The following is an 18,752-nucleotide window of genomic DNA, read 5'->3' on the forward strand; positions in this document are numbered from 1 at the left end:
AGGGTTTAACTCGATGCTTTTTCCCTGACTTAGCTCTCCCTTTATGCATTTGTAAAGGCTTAATATGATTGGCTCCATTTGTTCTGGAGCCAGAATTTTCTTAAATGTTTCGGAAAACATGTTTCCATGCTTTCTGGGGAAATTCTCCCAATTCTTATTGAGTGTTTGAGGATATGTATTCGGATCTACAGAGAGCCATAGGTTCAGGCGTGTGATTCTTGCATTGAGCTGCCTTGTCCGGGAGCTGGGCTGCATTGAGCTGCCTCGTCTGGGAGCTGGGCAGCTTCTGTGCAGTTGGCAGGGAGCATCAGACTGCTGCAACCCTGTGAGGATTTCCCTTAGCTTTCAGAGGTGTGTCTGCCATCCCCTCTCAGTGGAGTGTGTGATGACCTCAGCTTACAGAAGTTTCAGTTGGGTAGGGGATACCCTACCTAAGGACTCAGGGTATTAATTTGGTTGATGGCATGGGGCACAAGGTATGTTTCCAGCCATCTGGCGGTTGCTTCTACCATTGTAAGCACATGACGTTTGCCATGGTGAGCTTGTGGGAGTGTGATATTATCCCACCTCCCTGTAATTATATTTGTGCTACCATCCTCTGTACCAAAGAGGTTTTATCTGCTTGGCTTGCATAATTACAGCATGTTTCACATTCATGGATAACTGATGTGGTAGTATCTATAGTCAAGACCACCTCTTGATCCTGAACAAACTGTTCTCTAAGTGAGTATTTTTATTTTCCTGAAAGATTGGTCTCCTGGAAATAATGTGTTCTTCTAGAATTACACTTGCGTTTATGTACTCCAAATTCCTGTATTCCGTGTATCTTTTTATCCTAAAGCATTTTTTTGTTAGTCAAAGATAAAGGCCAAAAACACATAGATAAAGCGAGGGGCTTTGGAGGATTACTGATGTTTTAAAGGCAAACTATTACTTGTTGTAGACTGATCTCTGTATTATTGAAGAGACAAGAGTGCATGGTCCGTAGAGAGAAGCACAGAATTATAATTTCATGCAGGAGTTCTTTTGAAATTCAAATATCACTGTTTGAGTCCCAGAAACCTGTTTATTCCAGAATTTTTATATAATGGTTCTGAGCTATAAAACTAAGGTTACTGAATGATAACAACTACTGGCTTTTAAAAGAAGAGGATTACGGTCCTATGGAGTGTTCAGATTAATTAACACGTGCCACTACTTACTTGACTACTTGCGATTCTTTCAAACACTCACAGATACCCCAATTTCACTCTGTCCTATTTTTAAATGAAGAGGAAATGTCTGGTGGCTGTAGGAATTCCTTGCGGTCTGTGTGATGTCTGGAGAAACGTCAGAGACAATGGGACGTGTGTGGCAGCAAGAACACACTGCTAGGTACAGTCACTTTTTCCCATGGATGAAAGTACTGTTTGTTCTGTGAGGCTGCAGATTCCTTGAATCAAGCACACAGCTGACAGTATATGGTCAGGTACCGGCATCTTCTCTTTGCATTTACTTCTGCTACCTTTTTCAGTACAGAACTCAATTAAGGCAAGCTGATAGGCATGTCTGGGAAAGAAAAGAAATAAAAGAGCAAATTTTCAACTTAAAGGAAACATTTTCAAACCAATTGGCAGACTGAAAGAAAATAGAAAAACTTTGTAGGTGATGTAAGCTATTGTGCCTTTTATACAGATATATTTATATGGAACACATATACGTATACACATATATTTATATGGAACAGTTGAGAGGAAGCCTCAATATTAGTATGTATTGAGCTCAGCTTTCTCAATATTGAAGTCATGCTTATAGAAATTTACTGTTTTGGAAGAGCTCTTTATATTCATAGGGCCTTATATGTTACTCAATAGGTTGATGTATATTCTGTCAGGGGCAGGCACAGACATCTATTTTTAATGTATCTGGAGCACAGGAATCCATTTGACATGAAGAACAAATATTCCAGTCACAGTTTTTCTTCTAACACAATAGAGAAAATGTCAAAGAGCAAGATCCTCAGCTGTTCCGAATTGGCACAATCCCTCTGAGATTTCTTTCTGTGTTATGTATTAATAGTAGTTTTAAAAATTATTAGTTATGAAGAAAAATCTACTTAGCTGTCTCTGGTCCTGTGAGGGAATTGTGTTCTTTCTATGTGCAAGAAAAGATTTTGCAAACTTTTATTCACTTTAGCAATGTCTGTGTGCATGTTCGAGGTGGCTGATTTTTCAATTTCATGCTGAATTTCAAACACAGCTTCTCCTATGTTAATCCTATCGACACAGTGCTGACAGCACTTCTGCAGTTCCTATGTGTAGAGTTGTATAAAGCCCAAACCATAGCAATGCTGCTTCTCCTGGGGAGTGAGAGAAGTCTCCAGATGTACGTTTAAGTGCTCTGCTTTTTCTAATCATTACAAGCAATTAGGCCTACAGGCTTTTTTTTTTTTTTTTTTTTTTAATTTCATTGGTATGAGAGAAATTGTTCATTCCGTATATTGAATTGTTTTCTTCTACTACCAGCCGCATATACATATTGCAGAGTACTGTATGATTATACAGAGTGTGACTCTGAGGGAAAGAAATCTGAGGATCCAGAGCCTGCAGGGCTACATTTCAGCCTTTAGAGGTATGTACATGACAGTGTAGTGAGAATGTGTAACAGATATCTGTCCATATTATGGCTGTGTGCAGATAGAAGCAGCAGCTGATAACCTTTCTGCTGCTTGCTTATTTTCCAGAGTGATGAACAGAGAGGAGGTAGTTGCACAGTCATTGGCAGCAGACTGAGGAAACTGCATCTCCAGAAACCCTCTGCAGATAAAGTTTGAGTCTCAATAAAGCTGAGCTTTGGAGTTGGAAAGCACCTGTGCAAGTTAGCAGTGCTTGTGCTGAAACCCCAGTTATATATGAGCTGGAAATCCTTGCGTGCCCATTTGGATGTGAGCATTGTTCATACGTCAGTAGAATTTCTGAGTGTAGCAGAGCCTACACATCTTGACTTATAATTAGTAGGCCTTATAGGCCTTTTTAAGTGATTGGAAATCCTGCTTCTGTTTTGAATTTTACTGTGATGTTTGTAGTAAGTAGAGCAGGCTACACGATGGTGTTTTGACAGTGTGGGTGAACTCAGCTGTGAGGAGGGAGGGATCAGCAGCCCTCCACCACCTCAGTCCCCACTGGGCTGGGAGACACGTGCTTGCCATTGAAGGCCAGCTTGGAGGTGCGTCCACTGTACTAGGAGGAAGAGTGTAAATGAATGCCAAACTATAATCACAGCAAATTAGAAATTAAAAATCCTTTTTGGTTGAAAAGATTTGCAGAATGTATTTTAATCCTTTTGAGTAGGGATAAATGGACCTTTCATCTTGCAGTGACAAAGAACCTCATCCCTCAACGAATCATGCTGTAAGTCTCAAAACTTTTTTTCAGAACACACAGTTTTGTATTTTAAGGCTACTGTTATACTGTTAAACTAAGTCAGAGAAATTCAAGTGCCAAGGCTTTCATGCACACCCCCTGATCTGTCCAACCTGGTTGCTATAATTTGTACTTGCTGCCTGTGGCCATTTTCTGTCTGGCTGTGATCATTTCTGTACCCAGAGGTAAACGTTCATTAACCTACAGAAGAGTTGTCCCAGCAGAGAAGGAAAATGGGGAGATTTTTCCAGACAGGGAAGGTCTTACAAGATCAAGGGCAGCTGTTCTGCTGTGTTGAAAGAATGCAGACGAACAGCAGTGGAGAGGTCAGGCTTCAGTGAAATGTAATACTTTTTTGTTTGCTGCAAAAGCAATTTAGCAGAACTTTATTCAGTGGGACCAGAAACATGGTGAAACTCTCACCTTTTCTGTTTCAATATGAAGTGCTTCTAACTTCCTTCAGATATGTATATCTTGAGACTGAAAGTCTGACAAGAGTTGTGCTAGTAGCACTGTCTTGGTAAGCCTTTTTCATAACTGAGTATTTGGAAATAACCAGAACTATAACCTGCATAATACACAAAGAGGAATTGACCAGACACTTTAATTTCCTGCTAAAGTATTTCTGAAAACAGATCATTGAATGATGGATTCAGCTCATATAGGATGAGCTTTCAAGAGCAAACTGAACAGTATGTTAATAGCTCTCCAAAACATAGTTGAAATTCAACTTCTGCTGTAATGTCAGAATATTTGTAGGGCTATCTCAGCATCAGCTTGCCAAGTAACCTGTGACTAAAAGCTCTAAGGTATTTTTTGGATATATGAGCAGAGGAGCATCTGGCAAGACCATGAGAATAATTCCCCCTGTTCAACTTTGGTGAGCCTCATGCCAAGTACTGTGAGTAGTTGTGGAGTCCATAAGGCAACGTTCATTTTGAAAAATGAAGGAAGAGCAACAAAGAGTGCAATAATGATCACAGGAGATGATCTAATCATTTATTTTCTCCTCTGTATCCTAAGAATCAACACAGAGGAAAAGCAGTTACCTTAGAGCAAATAGAGTTGTATTACAGTCCATGGAATTATATCCTGAATCTGTATCCTGATTCTCTGCAGGTTAAAAGAAGACGTAGTTCATTTACCGTTATTGTGTGCTTCTACAGCAGATGTGACTCAGGCTGTGAACAGAAGTGAGCTATGACTCCGCATGTGTGTTCCTCTCATTTTCTTTTGCCTAGTGTCAGTCACAAAGGACTTGATGTTATTTTTGTTTTCTTTTCCAGCTGAAATAAAGATCTGTTTTAAGTACTACCATGGTGTTAGTGGAGCCCTCCGAGCTACTACTCCATGTATCACTGTGAAAAACCCTGCTGTGATGGTAAGTTTAGCCTACTTATTCATTGTATTTGTGCAAGATACTAACTGCCAGACAGACGTATCAGTGTAAGTTCTCCTGTTTCACCATTAAGAGTGATTTTTGCTGTGGGGGTGGGGAAAAATATTGTGAGGCTGTAATCACCAAAATGAGGAAATACTTTTTTTGGTTTTGTATTTTTCTTTATAATTTTTTTTCATTATAAAATAACATTTTATTATATATAATATAAATATAAAATAATATAAAATAATATAATATAAAATAACATTTTATTATATATAATATAACATTTAATAGAAACCACTGAAATTAACTGAAATTCTTTGTACAAAGAATTTGGTTTTCCTTGCTTTGAGTTTTAGCTGCCTGTTTGATTTAACACCGTTGCACTGGTTATCTAATTCAAACTGAATTCTTATCAGAAGCCTCTGCTTCTTATTTGCTAATATTAAAAATCGAATTGTTACTGAGATAGCATTTATGGGTATTAAAAAAGAGGAAGACTGTACAAAATTCTGCTTTTGCAGAAATGGTTGAATTTTCGGAGTGCTTGTATACCACCAAAATTTAGATGATTCTCTGACTTTCAAGATTTGTTGTTGCCTTCTTACAATTTCATTATGAGACTTGTTTTGAAGCACTAGAGGTTTTAAAGTAGTTCTTTTAGTGATGTGAATACCTGTTGAAAGAAGAGCATTCCAAACTTGTATCCAGGTGCATTTGGTTGAAGTAATCATCTAATACACTTAAATATGAAGTTGACAGAAATTTTCACAGTGCATTTGATTCATTGATTTTAGCTACCAAAAATTTAATATCATATTTGCCAGGATGTTGTCTTGACAATTACTGCACTGAAGATACTATACAGCACAATTTAATCCACTTGATTGCTTCTAATTTGATATTGCACTTTTTCAGCATTGCATATTATATACAGGTGAATCTCATAGTGATATAATATCGTATGTACTCTCATGAACTTTGTCTCATTGTACTGAATGTTTTTTATTTCTCTTAGAATTACTGACCTAACTGATAGCATCACTTAATTGTTTTTCCTGTGAGCAGTATAGGCTCACAAGATATATGAACTCTTGATACTTTATAGAAGAAAGTGTGCATCTGAAAGTAGTGTAGCTTGTATCATTTCTGGATCTTGTTGTACAAGCCACCAGTGTTTTTTCAAGGATCATTACACAACAGGACATTTACTTGGAATTTACTAAAGATCTGTCTTTCTGAGTCAGTAGTCAGTCCTGTGAGGTTAACTTGCTGTCACTATTGGTTCTCCAAGTCGGGTCGAGGCATGCCCATTCTTTCTGGTTTTTTTTAAGTTGTGGTTAAGTTACCTGCTAACTCAGATCTTGCTAAATTTTCACATTGCATGGTATGGTGGGAATTATGTTTCTGGTTCAATTCATACTAACGGCATATTAAGCCAGGAACGTTAGTCAGTCTTGTTTTGGGATAAGCAGTTAATGTTGTGCTATGTTCGTTTGAGCTAGTGAAAAATCAGGGCTCCTCCAGATGGTCAGTCTGATCAGACTGAGCTTAACCTGTTGCATTTTTGATGCCCTCATCATTTTACTACCAGCTGTTGCTGCTGAAGTATCCTTATAAAGCCATTGGTACTGCATGCTCAGTGATGAGATGACAGCATTCTGGTGAGAAATGCTTGTCCCTGAAAATGATGATGAATCACGACTGCAGTGATGTGATAGGGAAACGAGACGGGCTGGAGCCATGCAACTTCCTGCCATGGTCTGCTCCCTCATGAGACCTCTGAAGCCCATGAAGACATCAAACATGGATGTCATTGCGGTTCCTTTATCACTTTATTAACTTGACTGCTCTTATATGCTAAGTATTAGAATTTTGCAATGGAAGAAAATCCTCCGTCTCAGTTGCACCACACCACTCACTCTGATTTGCTTTTGTTCGCTGATCATTGTGAGAAGTATTTGAAAGATAATGATAATGCTAAAAGCAATATTGAAAGGACGTTTTTAGTGCTTTCTTCATGGATTGCACGTCTTGGTCCAGCAACCACTGCTCGAGAAATGCTTATCAGTCCTGTAGCTTCTAGTTTCGCTTTCAGACAATTCCTCAAGTGTTAAAAACTGCTTTATGTACTTCAACTTGTATGCACAGGTATACAACTTTGTATTCAGCTTACTTTGTTTGGTAGATCAGATGACTTCCTATTTTATCACACATATGCATTCCTAATGTAGTTTGGATGAAGCTTTTTCAGCAGACTGTGTAATCTCTTCTGTCTGGGACTGGGTGCGCTGCCTACGGAAAGAGCCATTTGACTTGAAATATAGCTCTGTTGATGTTTTTATGTTAGATTATTCAGTTGGATGCACATCTCTGCCTTGAGACAAATTCTTCTGTCAATTGAAAGGACTGTTCAGTGGCTATAGCTATTTAGACATTAATACATGTGTTTTGAAGTAGTGCTTTATCTGGTCAGGGATTTCTGTAGAAACCAAACCTGAAAATCTGTGCAGTATGCGAGTAGCATTTAGATTACATTCATAGTTGTATATTTGATGCAATTCTCTGTTTAGAAGAACTTTCCATTCATAAGTCTGAAGGCTTTCTTTAGACTTTTTTCTCTTTTGCCATTTTTATTGCGACGTAAATTGCCTTCCTGTGAAAAGTGACAAAAATTTTGCCTGCTGTCACTGACTAGCTTTCATACATATTACCAGTCCATACTGTTGATTTTATTTCACGGAAGTGAAACCAATAAGAAAATAGGGTTTCCCCTTCTGTGATTGATTGTTTGGAAGATATCAAGGGTGAGTTTATTAGCAACACTTAGCATAACTAATACGTGCTTTCCTAGAAATGGATGCTGCAGCTTTGTCTGTCCATGGTAATAGGCAGTACTGGGTACAATTCTTCTTCTGTGTACTTCTTACTAATTACGTAATGATCTTTGAACATGTGTAAAACAGATGAAAATGTATGTGGTTTCTTATTTCTTTTTCCCCTTCAGATGGGAGTAGAAGGCACAGAGGAAGGTGCTTCTGGAGCTCAGCATTCTCGGAAGTTAGTCAGCTTTACACTATCAGGTATAAAAACAAAACAAGAACAGAAACCCCACAGAAATCGATGTTTTACAAGGCATTTAAAAAAAAAAAAAGTAATTGCTGTTTTAAAAAAAAGTCAAAAATAGAGTGCTTTTCTTCCTTAGCTTCTGTAGGAGCACACTCTAGTGGCTTGAAAGATGTCGTATCTTTACAACTTCTGTTTGAAAACAAGTCAAAGTCATGAATTTCCAGGTTTAAAAGCAACTGAGCTGATGGATCTTGACATGAGAAATTTTCACAATTCCTAGTTGGTGCAGCAAAGAAAAAAAGGTTAAATATATAGCCTCTAAATACAGTGCAAGCTGGTTCTGTCACTTTTATGAAAGGAGTAACAAAAAAAAGGAAGGAAAAGAAAGGAAAGGAGAAGGAAAAAATGTTTTCTTACAGCAGAGCTAAGCTGTCATACAGAAAAATAGCTGAAGGATACTGTCTACCAGCTACGCTTGTTTTGATTCACACTTTATTCCACAGGAAATTGCTTCTAAATAAATAGCTGACAGTGGAAACATTTAGGGGCTGTAAGAGTAGAGCTGAAGAAAATGTTTTTTGCTATGGTCTTGCAGCAGTTATCAGGATAGAACTAATATGTTCTATCAGAATAATTGTTTTGTTAAATCTGAAAAACCTGTGTTTAACAGAATGTTATGACTCAACTTGAGGAGTCCCCTAAATTCAATTCAAAAGCGTATTGACTTACAGGTCTGTAAGGTGCTCTCCAGAAGGTTTTTTGTTTCTCATCCAGAATGTGGCAAGTCTGCATTTTGTTGTTGTTATCTTAATGTCTTTTTTTAAAAAACAAACAAACAAACAAAATTTTATCTTTAATGGACTTTTATTCTGCAAATCAGAGAACATTCTGTTTTTTGCAAGTCGTGATGAAAGACAATTGTCTAACATCTTTCAAATAAGTATTTTTGAAGCTAAGACGAACATTCTGGTCCCGGCTGCTTGTATGACTGTGGTAAGAGACAAGCACGGTAGCTCTAAATATAACATTATGTTAAACTTTATATTATGGCAAATCAAATCTGAACCATGATTCAGTGTTATTATTTCCTAGGCTTCATGCAATGCTGCTTAAATGTACAGGTCTGGATTTTATGTTTTTTTTTGTGTGTGTGATTGGTTTGTGAAATACTTCTTGTGAAAAGAAAACAAATAAAATGCCATGTTTTGAGAATTTGTCTGTATTACTTTAGACTTAATTTGCAGGGGCTGTGATATTGAGGTTTCTCTAGGAACAAAGAAGCATTTTCAGAAAACCTTGCCTCCTTCTATGTGGGATAGCTTATTCCCAAGTTGAGAGGACGTGTGCATCATAATCCAGAACAGCCTTGATAATGAATGGTTTGTTTTAGGGCAGAAATACCTTAAATACTGAGAAAAACGTTTGTACCTCAGTTAAAAGTTCACGCTGTAATTTTGCTTTAGGAATGACTGGAAGGCAAAATGTAAATGAGGATGTCCTTGCTTTTCCTCTGTATATCCTCTTGGGAAAACACTTGACTTCCTGCTTCAAGCATCTTCTGTATGCTGGATCCAGTTACTCTATGAGTAATTTTAAACTGCATTATTTAGTGGTTTATGTGAATTGATTTCCTAGGTAATATTTTACAAATGGCCTTCTTCGTGAATTAGCTTTCATTTACTCCGTTCCTTTTTCTTTCCTTGTTTTGCTTTTAAGATATTAGAGCAGTTGGACTTAAAAAAGGCATGTTCTTCAACCCCGATCCTTATTTAAAGATGTCCATCCAGCCGGGCAAGAAAAGTACATTTCCTACATTTGCTCATCATGGTCAGGAAAGAAGATCGACTATCATCAGTAACACAACTAACCCTGTTTGGCACAGAGAGGTAATGTATGCCTTTTGAGAGCTCTCTGCAAGTTGATGCAGTGTATCATCTTGTATCATCTACCAGGCTTGTATTTTCTCTTTATGCATCAGTCTTTACTCTCTAAAGGCTGGGAAGTTATTTTGTAGCTAGCTATTTAAATGGACACAGAAATTGTAGTAATTTTAGGAACCCTGTTGTTGGATAGAAACAGCTATCATCTGTGTGATTATGCCCTGTGTTTAAGCAGTATGACTGTGAGGTTTTTCATTCGCTTCTCTGCTAAAAGGAGTTGGAATCACTCAGCAGCCCAATAGATCAGTTGAAATGGCAAAAAATAAATTAATTAAAATGAATCATATGTTGTGAAATGACTCTTTAAGAAAAGGTACAATAAGTGGGCATTTATGCCTAGTGATGGCAATGACTGCTCATTTGGAAATGATATCCTCACTGTGCGTAGCAGGTGGCAAGCATTCAATTTTGCCAGGCAGAGCGGATGCTCTTTGGAGCTCTCTAAGTGCTGCTGTGCAAGGAAAAGCCTGGGGAGGCATCACAGTGCAGCTTAGAAAGGACTGGGGGCAGAGGGTGGTTGGGCAGAGCCCAGTTTTTCTGATTTATTGATTTTGGGTGAGCTGAGCAGGTCTCAGAGAAGGAACTTTGAACTACCTGTAACTCTCTGAGCAAGGCCACATCTTTGAAATGCTTGTGTGGGAAAATGGCAATAGTTTGTAAATGTTTCAGGACTGGCTAGCAGCCTTCTTGGTCTGTGCATGTTTTCCAATGATGCCTATGCTATTATTTGAACGTTACTGTATTCTTTAGGAAGATTGGAAAATTGAGCTGGACTGTGAGAATGCTTCCAGAAATTATAATTTATTATTATTATTAAATCAAAGAAACAGTAGAAAAGAATGGAGCCGGGCCAACATTAGCACTACTCTGGGGTATTCTGTTGTGGGAAAGACTCTGGATTTATGGAAAACTTCAGATCTTAAAAACCAGGACTTTTGTCTCTAGATTCCTCACCTTTCTATCCATTTGTTTCTTTACTCAGTACATAGGAAGAAAAACTATTCTTGCTCTTTCCCCTTTTTTTTCCCCTTCAGTTCTTCTTGTTTTTTGAAGCGTATTAGAAAAGTGATAATGTTCACTGGTGCACGTATTACATCAACTTGCTTTAACTGCTGTATCTTCCTTGTAGCAATCTGATGAGACCAGCTTATGATCTCGTTACATATGCTGTTTTAGTGGTGCAGAATTGATCCAATTTTATATCCACTCCTTTCTGCAAAATCGCAGTTTTGTACCAAACCAAGACACAAATTTTAAGTTGTATTTATCACAGCTCTACCCAGCATGATAATGCTTTTTTGTTCCTAACCTAATCTAATTATTGTTTTTCAACATTTTTAGCCACTGTCTACAACTGAGCTGAAGAGTTATTCCTTCTTTTGTTTCTTATTCAATACATTATCGTCTAGCTAACTAGATGCTTATGACTTTGTATTCAGCTTTTGATTTTCTCAGAGGTCTTAAAGGTGGCAAACAGGGGAAGTGTAACAGATGACTTTAGCTTTTCAGTAGATTTTACCCATGCTATTTTTGTTTGAATTTTTAAAAAATCTAGAGGTTCCTCAGCCTGCTTTTTTGTTAGAATTTGTCATCACATTACGTTATGTGTGCATCCCTGCTGACATGCCTGCTCACATATGTGCCCAGTACCACTGTTGAATCTTGACCATTTGCAGGATTGGCAGAACAGCACAGATGTCAAGTATGAATTATTCATGAGCATAAGGAAATTTGAAGCTAGGCCGAAGAGAGTGACTGTGACAGTGTTCCCTCAAAGGGGATGGTGGAAGGAAAATCTTACCAGACATAACAATTTTTTAAATAAATTAATGCCATCTTGTATAAAGGCCCCAAGTTCAGGAAAAACTGTTGGAGCTTATTGGGAAAATTTTTGAACTTTGGAGTGAAAATCTACAGAAAATTATCCTTCTTTATTTTCAGTGCTCATGAAAATATGGCCTACAGATTGCCCTACTGATATCCTGTAGCACATTCTAAAAAGGACCACAAAACAGGATGTTGGAAGGAAAGTTTGCTAAACATGTCTGGAATGAAACTCTCCTTTCTTCTGCACTGACCCTGCTAGTCTTCTATACTCTAATAGTGTACAGTGAATATTTCTTATCTTCGTTATTTCAACTATCCATCTTGAGGCAGCCTCTAGGATGCGTTGTTTTCTCTGTTCTGAACAGGACCATCAAAGTGCTGTTGTCCAGTGCAACTTCTTAGTGAGAATATATTTTCTAGGAATGGTAAAAAGGTTTTTGCTTTCTAGCTAGTTACACGTGCAAAAATACAGTGCTTAATAGTGGTGTTGACATTATTTTATAGTATGGAAGGCATTATTTTATAGTGTGGAAACCACTGTAGTCCTCAGTTAATGCTGTCAGAGTTTACCACAAGCTAGTAGTAATTGCATACATGCTTTCTGAATAAAGGTATATTGATATCGTGTCAAATATGTTCTTTCCTTCCAGAAATATTCTTTTGTTGCACTTCTAACAGATGTCCTGGAAATTGAAGTTAAAGACAAATTTGCCAAGAGTCGTCCAATCATCAAACGCTTTCTTGGGAAGTTAACTATACCAGTTCAGAGACTGTTGGAGAGGCATGCAATTGGGTAAATTAATACATTCTTAATGCTTGAGGGAGACTCAACATATAGGTTGCTGGCACAGAGCAGCCTTTCTGGCTTACTGGCACAGTCACAATTTGTATTGCAACAGTAGTAAGAAATTTAGTTGGAATTTTAATATCCTTAATGCCTAATTGGAAGATGGTGGTGTTTCTCACCCCATTCTGAATGCATGTGTATGTGTTTGCATGTATTTTTCTCTGTAATTTGTTTCCAACTCTGGTATCTTTACACAAAAAATCATTGCCATCACAAAAATGTTAACTTATGGCTCGCCAACCTAGAAACAGAGCATTATCACAATGCTATATAATTGTGTGCAAATTTCTTAGAACAAGCAAGTTTTATTTTCTCACTTTTGTTACTCAATGAAGTTGTCAGTATAACATTGAGAGATTTAATATTTAATCAACTAGTTGGTCAGAACTGCAAAGCTGTGAATCTTTATTTTTCAGTGCTAGTAATACTAACAAATTAAAATTGCCTCATGCTATGAATAGAGCACTGATGAGACTCAAAATTGTCCATTTTAAAAAAATTGTTCATTTTTTGGATAGCTATCTATTATTGTTTAAAGAAGAAACTCAACTTGAAATTTTTTAAGGTATTTTTTTCTTTGAGATGATTACTGGAGTAGGTATAGTACAGTCAAGTGGATGATCAAAGTAGGCCATTGGAAAACCATACATACTTGAAAGAGCCTGGGAGTTGGTGCTTAGGCACTGTGATATTTTGCAGAGATGAAGCAAACGGTTGGAGGTTTGCAAGAGATGCAGCAGTGTAAGCAAATGTGTAATTTCACATTTAAGAGAATGTAGTAAGGGCAGGGTTTGTTGTTTTGCCAGAGACTTTTCTCGGTTATATGTTCTGTTTGGCAGATTAGAAAAAATAATTTCTCAAAAGACAGAGAGAGAGACAGAATTGTTCCAATGTATTTTGTATAGGAGCTAACTCAAAGCTAATGAGTTGCCATTAATCTTAAATGGCCACTGGATGAGGCCTTTGAGAAATGATGGTAAAAAATGTCTGTATTCTTCCTTGAGAGTTTAAGGGAATGGCAGCATCATCAAGCTTTTGCACAAAAAGCAGGATATAAACAACTGGCCTCCTTTTTCACAGATATTCTCATCAAAGTAACAAGTTGCATAACTGGAGAAAAGCAAATTCAGTTTGAAAACAGTTTTCAGCTTTAAGTTTCCAAAGTGATGGTTACACTGGTAAGTAAAGTAAGAATAAAATTGTAAGAGTAGCGTAAGATTCTGATGATGTCTTCTGATAATTTATTTTTAAAAAAGAAAAAGAAGCTCTGCTTAAGTGCATAAAATTTAACTTTACTAAGAAATGCTTCATCTCTGAGTTTCAACAACTTATAATATATTGGAGAAAACAGCTTTTTCTAATAAATTTGCACACTATGGACACTCAAAAATAGGAGAATGATGTTGATTTCAAGACCAAGTTCAGGGATTTCATTTCCATGCTGTAATCCCAAAATGTTTTGGCATATATCTGGGATTCCTAGTAGTGGGAAGTAAAGCCTTTTTGCTACATTCGTCAGTTCTTGTTTGTTTTTTTTTCAAACCAAAGTTGTGGAAGACATTTCCTGTTTTCTTCTCCATACTTCTGTTTAGAATAGGAAGGGCAGTATAATAAATATGTAGCAAGAATATAGGTAAGTATTCAGTTTTGTTTTGCCATCCTCATGTTAAAACTAACGTTAAAACTAATGTTCTTAAAGGTATTTTTCCTATTTATCTGTAATTTATTTGCCTGCTTTTTTTTTGCTTTTTTTTTTTTTTTTTTTTTTTTTTTTGTTGTTGTTGTTTTTAATACCAATCATTTGTCAGGTACCTGTTTTCCTAGATATGCTAAGGATAGACAGTCTTTCACTAGAAGTCTTGCAAAGGGAAGGAGTGAGCAGTACAGACAGGAAGTAGAACTGTACCACGTATACAATCAGTTGTTATCATTCTCTTATTCTAGTTTTTGTCAAGTGAGTGAAACATACGTCACCCTCTTCCTCTTTATTTTTATGATGTCAGTAATGGTTGAAATCCTCTACTGGATTTAAGTGTGAGCTTGAAATACATGTCAAAGGAATTATAGTGTACCATATGCTTAACTTGCCTTTGCATATATCAGTATGAATGAAAAGATGAACTCCAGAACTTCTTAGAACTTATTTTTAGGCAGATTGCAGTAGACTTTGGCCTTTAACTGTTGGTATAGCTTACAAGTTTTTTTTCATAGTGAGATGGCCAATGTCTCCTTAAATTCCATGGAAAATACCATACATGAGCTTAAGAATGATCGTGTATTGATTTAGACCACAGTAGATGTTATTTATGTCATGGCTTTCTCTAATCTTTATTGCCTATGGCATTGTAAACCTTATGTAAAAGAATCTTTTGAAGACACTCCCAATTCTAACTGAAGAATTGCAGTTGGAGTGCTGAGCAATGAATCTGTGACACAGATTCAAGAAACATATCTGTGATGATTTGAAGTCGTGTTCTGTAGAGCAATGTGGAGATGCTGCTTTGCCTCAAGTTATCTGCTCAGGACTTAAAGTAATGTTTGTAGCTAACCAGCTGCAGTTTATCTTAGGAGTTGCCTTTTAGTCTATCGCTTGTCGCAGTAAGAATGCTCTCAGTAAAGAAGAGGTGTTTGTACCAGTACAAATGCAATTGCAGAAATAGCACTGATTTTCCATGGTGGTTTTCAGCAGCCCCCTCCTCTCTCTTCAACTGTGTGGAAGGTGATTGGGACTGTACATTCTGGCCGTGCATAGTAAGAATCTAGGACCATATGCTAAGTCTAAAGCTGATACAGGTATCTAATCAAGTCTCAGTCCTACTGAAGTCAATAACACTGTGAAATCTGAGCATTAAAAGCTTTTCTAAATGGCAGTGTGCTTAGGCAGATACAGAAGTGCTTTATTGAATAAGAACTAAAATTTGAAGAGGTTGTTTGGCTTTTTTGTTTGTTTTACAGTAGAACCCACAAGGGGGCAGAAGGCTTGCAAAAAGTAAAAGGTTTTTATTAATAATATAAGAAATTTTTTGTTGGAGGGAGGAGAAGGTAAAGAAAAAAGATCCTTTTCAGTGTGGTCTGTTTTTGAATTAAAAACAGATTTTGAAATGTGTGAGAATTCCACAGTACATATTTGAAAAATATTGTCATTTGTTAGGCTCTTTCATATGTTCACAAAAAATAAGTTACACCATTGTTGATGTTTGTGCTTTTCCACACAAGCCAGTGAATGCGGTTAATTTTTAAGGTGTTAATTAAGTTACCTTCTATCACATTGACTCTGCCTGATAAGCACTTCTCATACAAAATGTTAGAAAAATAAAACTAGTTAAAATTTGAAAAAATCAAGCAAGAGACCAAAAAAAAGCAACCCCAAAGCCAACAGTACCTTTATTTTTGCAGAGACCAGATTCTCAGCTATAATCTCGGTAGAAGGCTGCCAGCAGATCATGTAAGTGGATATCTCCAGTTCAAAGTGGAAATCACATCTTCAGTTCATGAAGGTGAGAATTTGGCAGTGACCTGGGTCTCCAAATAGTTAAATGAAGAGTAGTTACATATATTTGTATTTCTAAGGTTACCTATTAAAATTAAGTGTCTCATTTAGTTATGTGGCCTCTATTCTTGCTTTTTGCTTGTGGGATTCATATTTTAGATATGTTGGACGTGACTTGGGAGATTAGATTTCCAAAACACCAACATTCATTCATTTACCCTGTGTAGATTCCCATTCTTTGCAGTAGAAAAGTCCGATTTCCTCAAAATAACTGTTGTGTATAGAATTTGATATCTGTGCACAGTCTGTGAGTCTGAATGTGGTTTTAGCTGTTGGTTTGTGTAGTGCTAAGGACGACTAGTTTTATTTAAATCCCACTGCTGAGTATAAGAGAGATGCTATAGAAAAAATGGTTCCTTTTTTTGTGAGGCTGGTTTTACAGACAGTTTGGCAAGATGCTTTGCAATGCTGTTACTTTTGAAAGCAAAATGGGAGTAATATTTTATGCCTGTGAAATTTTGCTAAAGACTAGGATAGATTGTACGGAGAAAGTTCTGTGATTGCTATTACGATAGTGTAGATATCTGCATTATTTTAACTGTATTTTCTTCACTTAGTTGTCTGATTAAAATAAGTCTACATCTTGAAAGATGTGTATTTTTATATCCCTTCTGTGATGCTGCAAAAGTAGAATGAGCTGATGGTGGCTGCATTGCATATTTCATATTCAATATTTGTGTCCCTGCAGATGCTTCACCAGAAACAGTTGGCACTTTGCTAGGAGTGAACTCTGTAAATGGAGACTTGGGCAGCCCTTCTGATGATGAGGACATGCCAGCAGGACATCACGATACTTCCACGGTGTGTTCCAATGGTCCAGTCCTTGAGGACTCTTCTGGAGAAACAATCCAGAGGCATCCTTTAAGGACTAGTACAACACTAGAAACAGATCAGGATGAATTAACCTCTGGTGCTTCAAGATCGTCACCTACAAGAGGTCGCCAGGACTCACTGAATGACTACCTGGATGCAATAGAACACAATGATCATCCCAGACCTGGGACATCTGCCTGTGGCGAGCGTCCTCGTGGAGCCTCTCCAAAACTGAGGAGTAGCTTCCCTACTGACACAAGACTTAATGCAATGCTTCACATTGACTCAGATGAGGAGGAGCACGAGCTACATCAGGACCTGGGTTTCCCATCTTCCTTGGAAGATGATGGTGGCTTAGTAATGCTTAATGGTGCTACTAGAAATGTTGAAAGAAATGGTTTAAGTTACTCATCAGATCAGGTAACACAAGGGCCTGCAGAGAATGAAAATGTTTCAGCCTCTGAAGCTCCTTTGCCCTCAACTGATGACCAGCCAGAGAGCCTGCCGGAGCTTCCACCATCACAGTTAGTTGAAGGTGAAAGCCTGCAAGGTTCTCAGAGTGAAACACCGGCAGAGCAGGCTGGCAATGACTCTTATGCTGTGCAGGAGGCAGAGCAACCTCCCGGTAGTACAGACACAGGAGCTGCTGATGCTGCTGCTGGGAGCAGAAGGGGTGTTAGTGAAACAGAATCTATTGATCAAGGGTCCGAACCTTCCCAGCTGTCATCAGAAACTGAGCAGAGCGATCCTGCTCGCACAGAAAGTGTCAGTGAGGCTAGCACCCGGCAGGAAGGGGAGAGTGATGTGGAAGGGGCAGACAGCTCCTGTAATGAAAGTGTAACTGTGCGGCGTTCTTCAGTTGAAATGCGCTCTTCTTTTGAAAGTGCCAGGTTTCCTGAGACTCCAGCGTTTTCTTCTCAGGAAGAAGAAGAGGGAGCTTGTGCCACTGATGTGCCCAGGACTGAGCCAGTTGCTGAAACACAGGACTCTCCAAGTACTTCTGGTTCTTTGCCTGCAGTACAGTTACCTCAGGAGGAAGTACAGGAGGCTGAGGGAGGTGAATTACTAGACCAAGAGGATGCAGAAGAAGTCTGGCAAAGAAGAAGAAGCCTGCAGGCAGCAGCTGCTAATAGCCAGTCTCAGGATGAAGAAACAGAAGGAGCCCAAGCACCTTGTGAGGGTGCCACAGCAGAGGTTGAAGGAGCTACTGGAGGTAACAACTGTAGGAGCACTTTATGAAGTGACCTTTCTGCAGTCAAAAAATACTATTTAAAAACAAACATCTGAAAATAACGAGTTCTCAATGTCATTATACTTAAAGATTTGTCTTTCTTTGAGACACTGCTTTGTTTAAGAGACTCTTAAACATCAAAACTGAAATATTTCAAAACAAGACATTTGTTTTGAAATTGGATATATTTTAATTCTCAAGAGAGTATTAAGAAGGAGAATGAAGAGGAGGAATGTATTTCACAATATTGTCTTGCTTGCTCATCAGAATGGTAATTGGGAGGTCACAGATGGATCCCCAAACTATATAATGCAATCTAGAATTCATACTTAGATCTTTTCTCCAGCATGTTTATAGGGGGAAGAAAAACTATATATAAGCACTAAAATGTAAGGATAATTAAAAAATAAAATCTGAAAAAAGAGTTATAAAAAGAGTTATTCTAGTCACACCTCAGCTTCTGTCTTACCTTTTGCACTTTATTGTCAGTTTAGGCACATCCTAACATAGCAGGAATCATGGGCAGAGAGGAATGCATTACTCAAGACTGTAAAGCTATTCCCAATTGTAAGATTAGTTTAACAGTTGAGGATTTTGACTCTCACTAAAATCACTGGAAGTTGACTTGTGTCCATAGTAGATTTTTTTCAAGCTAATTTCACAATTTATTACCCATTCCCTTTCTTCGGG

At 37.7% G+C, this 18,752-nt stretch overlaps 1 protein-coding gene across 3 annotated transcripts in view; it reads left to right on the forward strand.

Moving 5' to 3' along the window:
- HECW2 (HECT, C2 and WW domain containing E3 ubiquitin protein ligase 2) overlaps positions 1 to 18,752 on the forward strand; it is a 176,624-nt gene that overhangs the window by 102,612 nt on the left and 55,260 nt on the right. For all 3 annotated transcript variants that reach the window (XM_048952762.1, XM_048952761.1, XM_048952763.1), the window contains 6 exons: positions 4,688 to 4,782; positions 7,793 to 7,868; positions 9,571 to 9,740; positions 12,272 to 12,414; positions 15,865 to 15,965; positions 16,707 to 18,044. In XM_048952762.1, coding sequence (XP_048808719.1) covers positions 4,688 to 4,782; positions 7,793 to 7,868; positions 9,571 to 9,740; positions 12,272 to 12,414; positions 15,865 to 15,965; positions 16,707 to 18,044 — 1,923 coding nt within the window. The remainder of the gene's footprint in view (positions 1 to 4,687; positions 4,783 to 7,792; positions 7,869 to 9,570; positions 9,741 to 12,271; positions 12,415 to 15,864; positions 15,966 to 16,706; positions 18,045 to 18,752) is intronic.

The sequence above is a fragment of the Lagopus muta genome, chromosome 8 (genome assembly GCF_023343835.1).
Source record: "Lagopus muta isolate bLagMut1 chromosome 8, bLagMut1 primary, whole genome shotgun sequence".
NCBI classification, from domain to species: Eukaryota; Metazoa; Chordata; class Aves; order Galliformes; family Phasianidae; genus Lagopus; species Lagopus muta.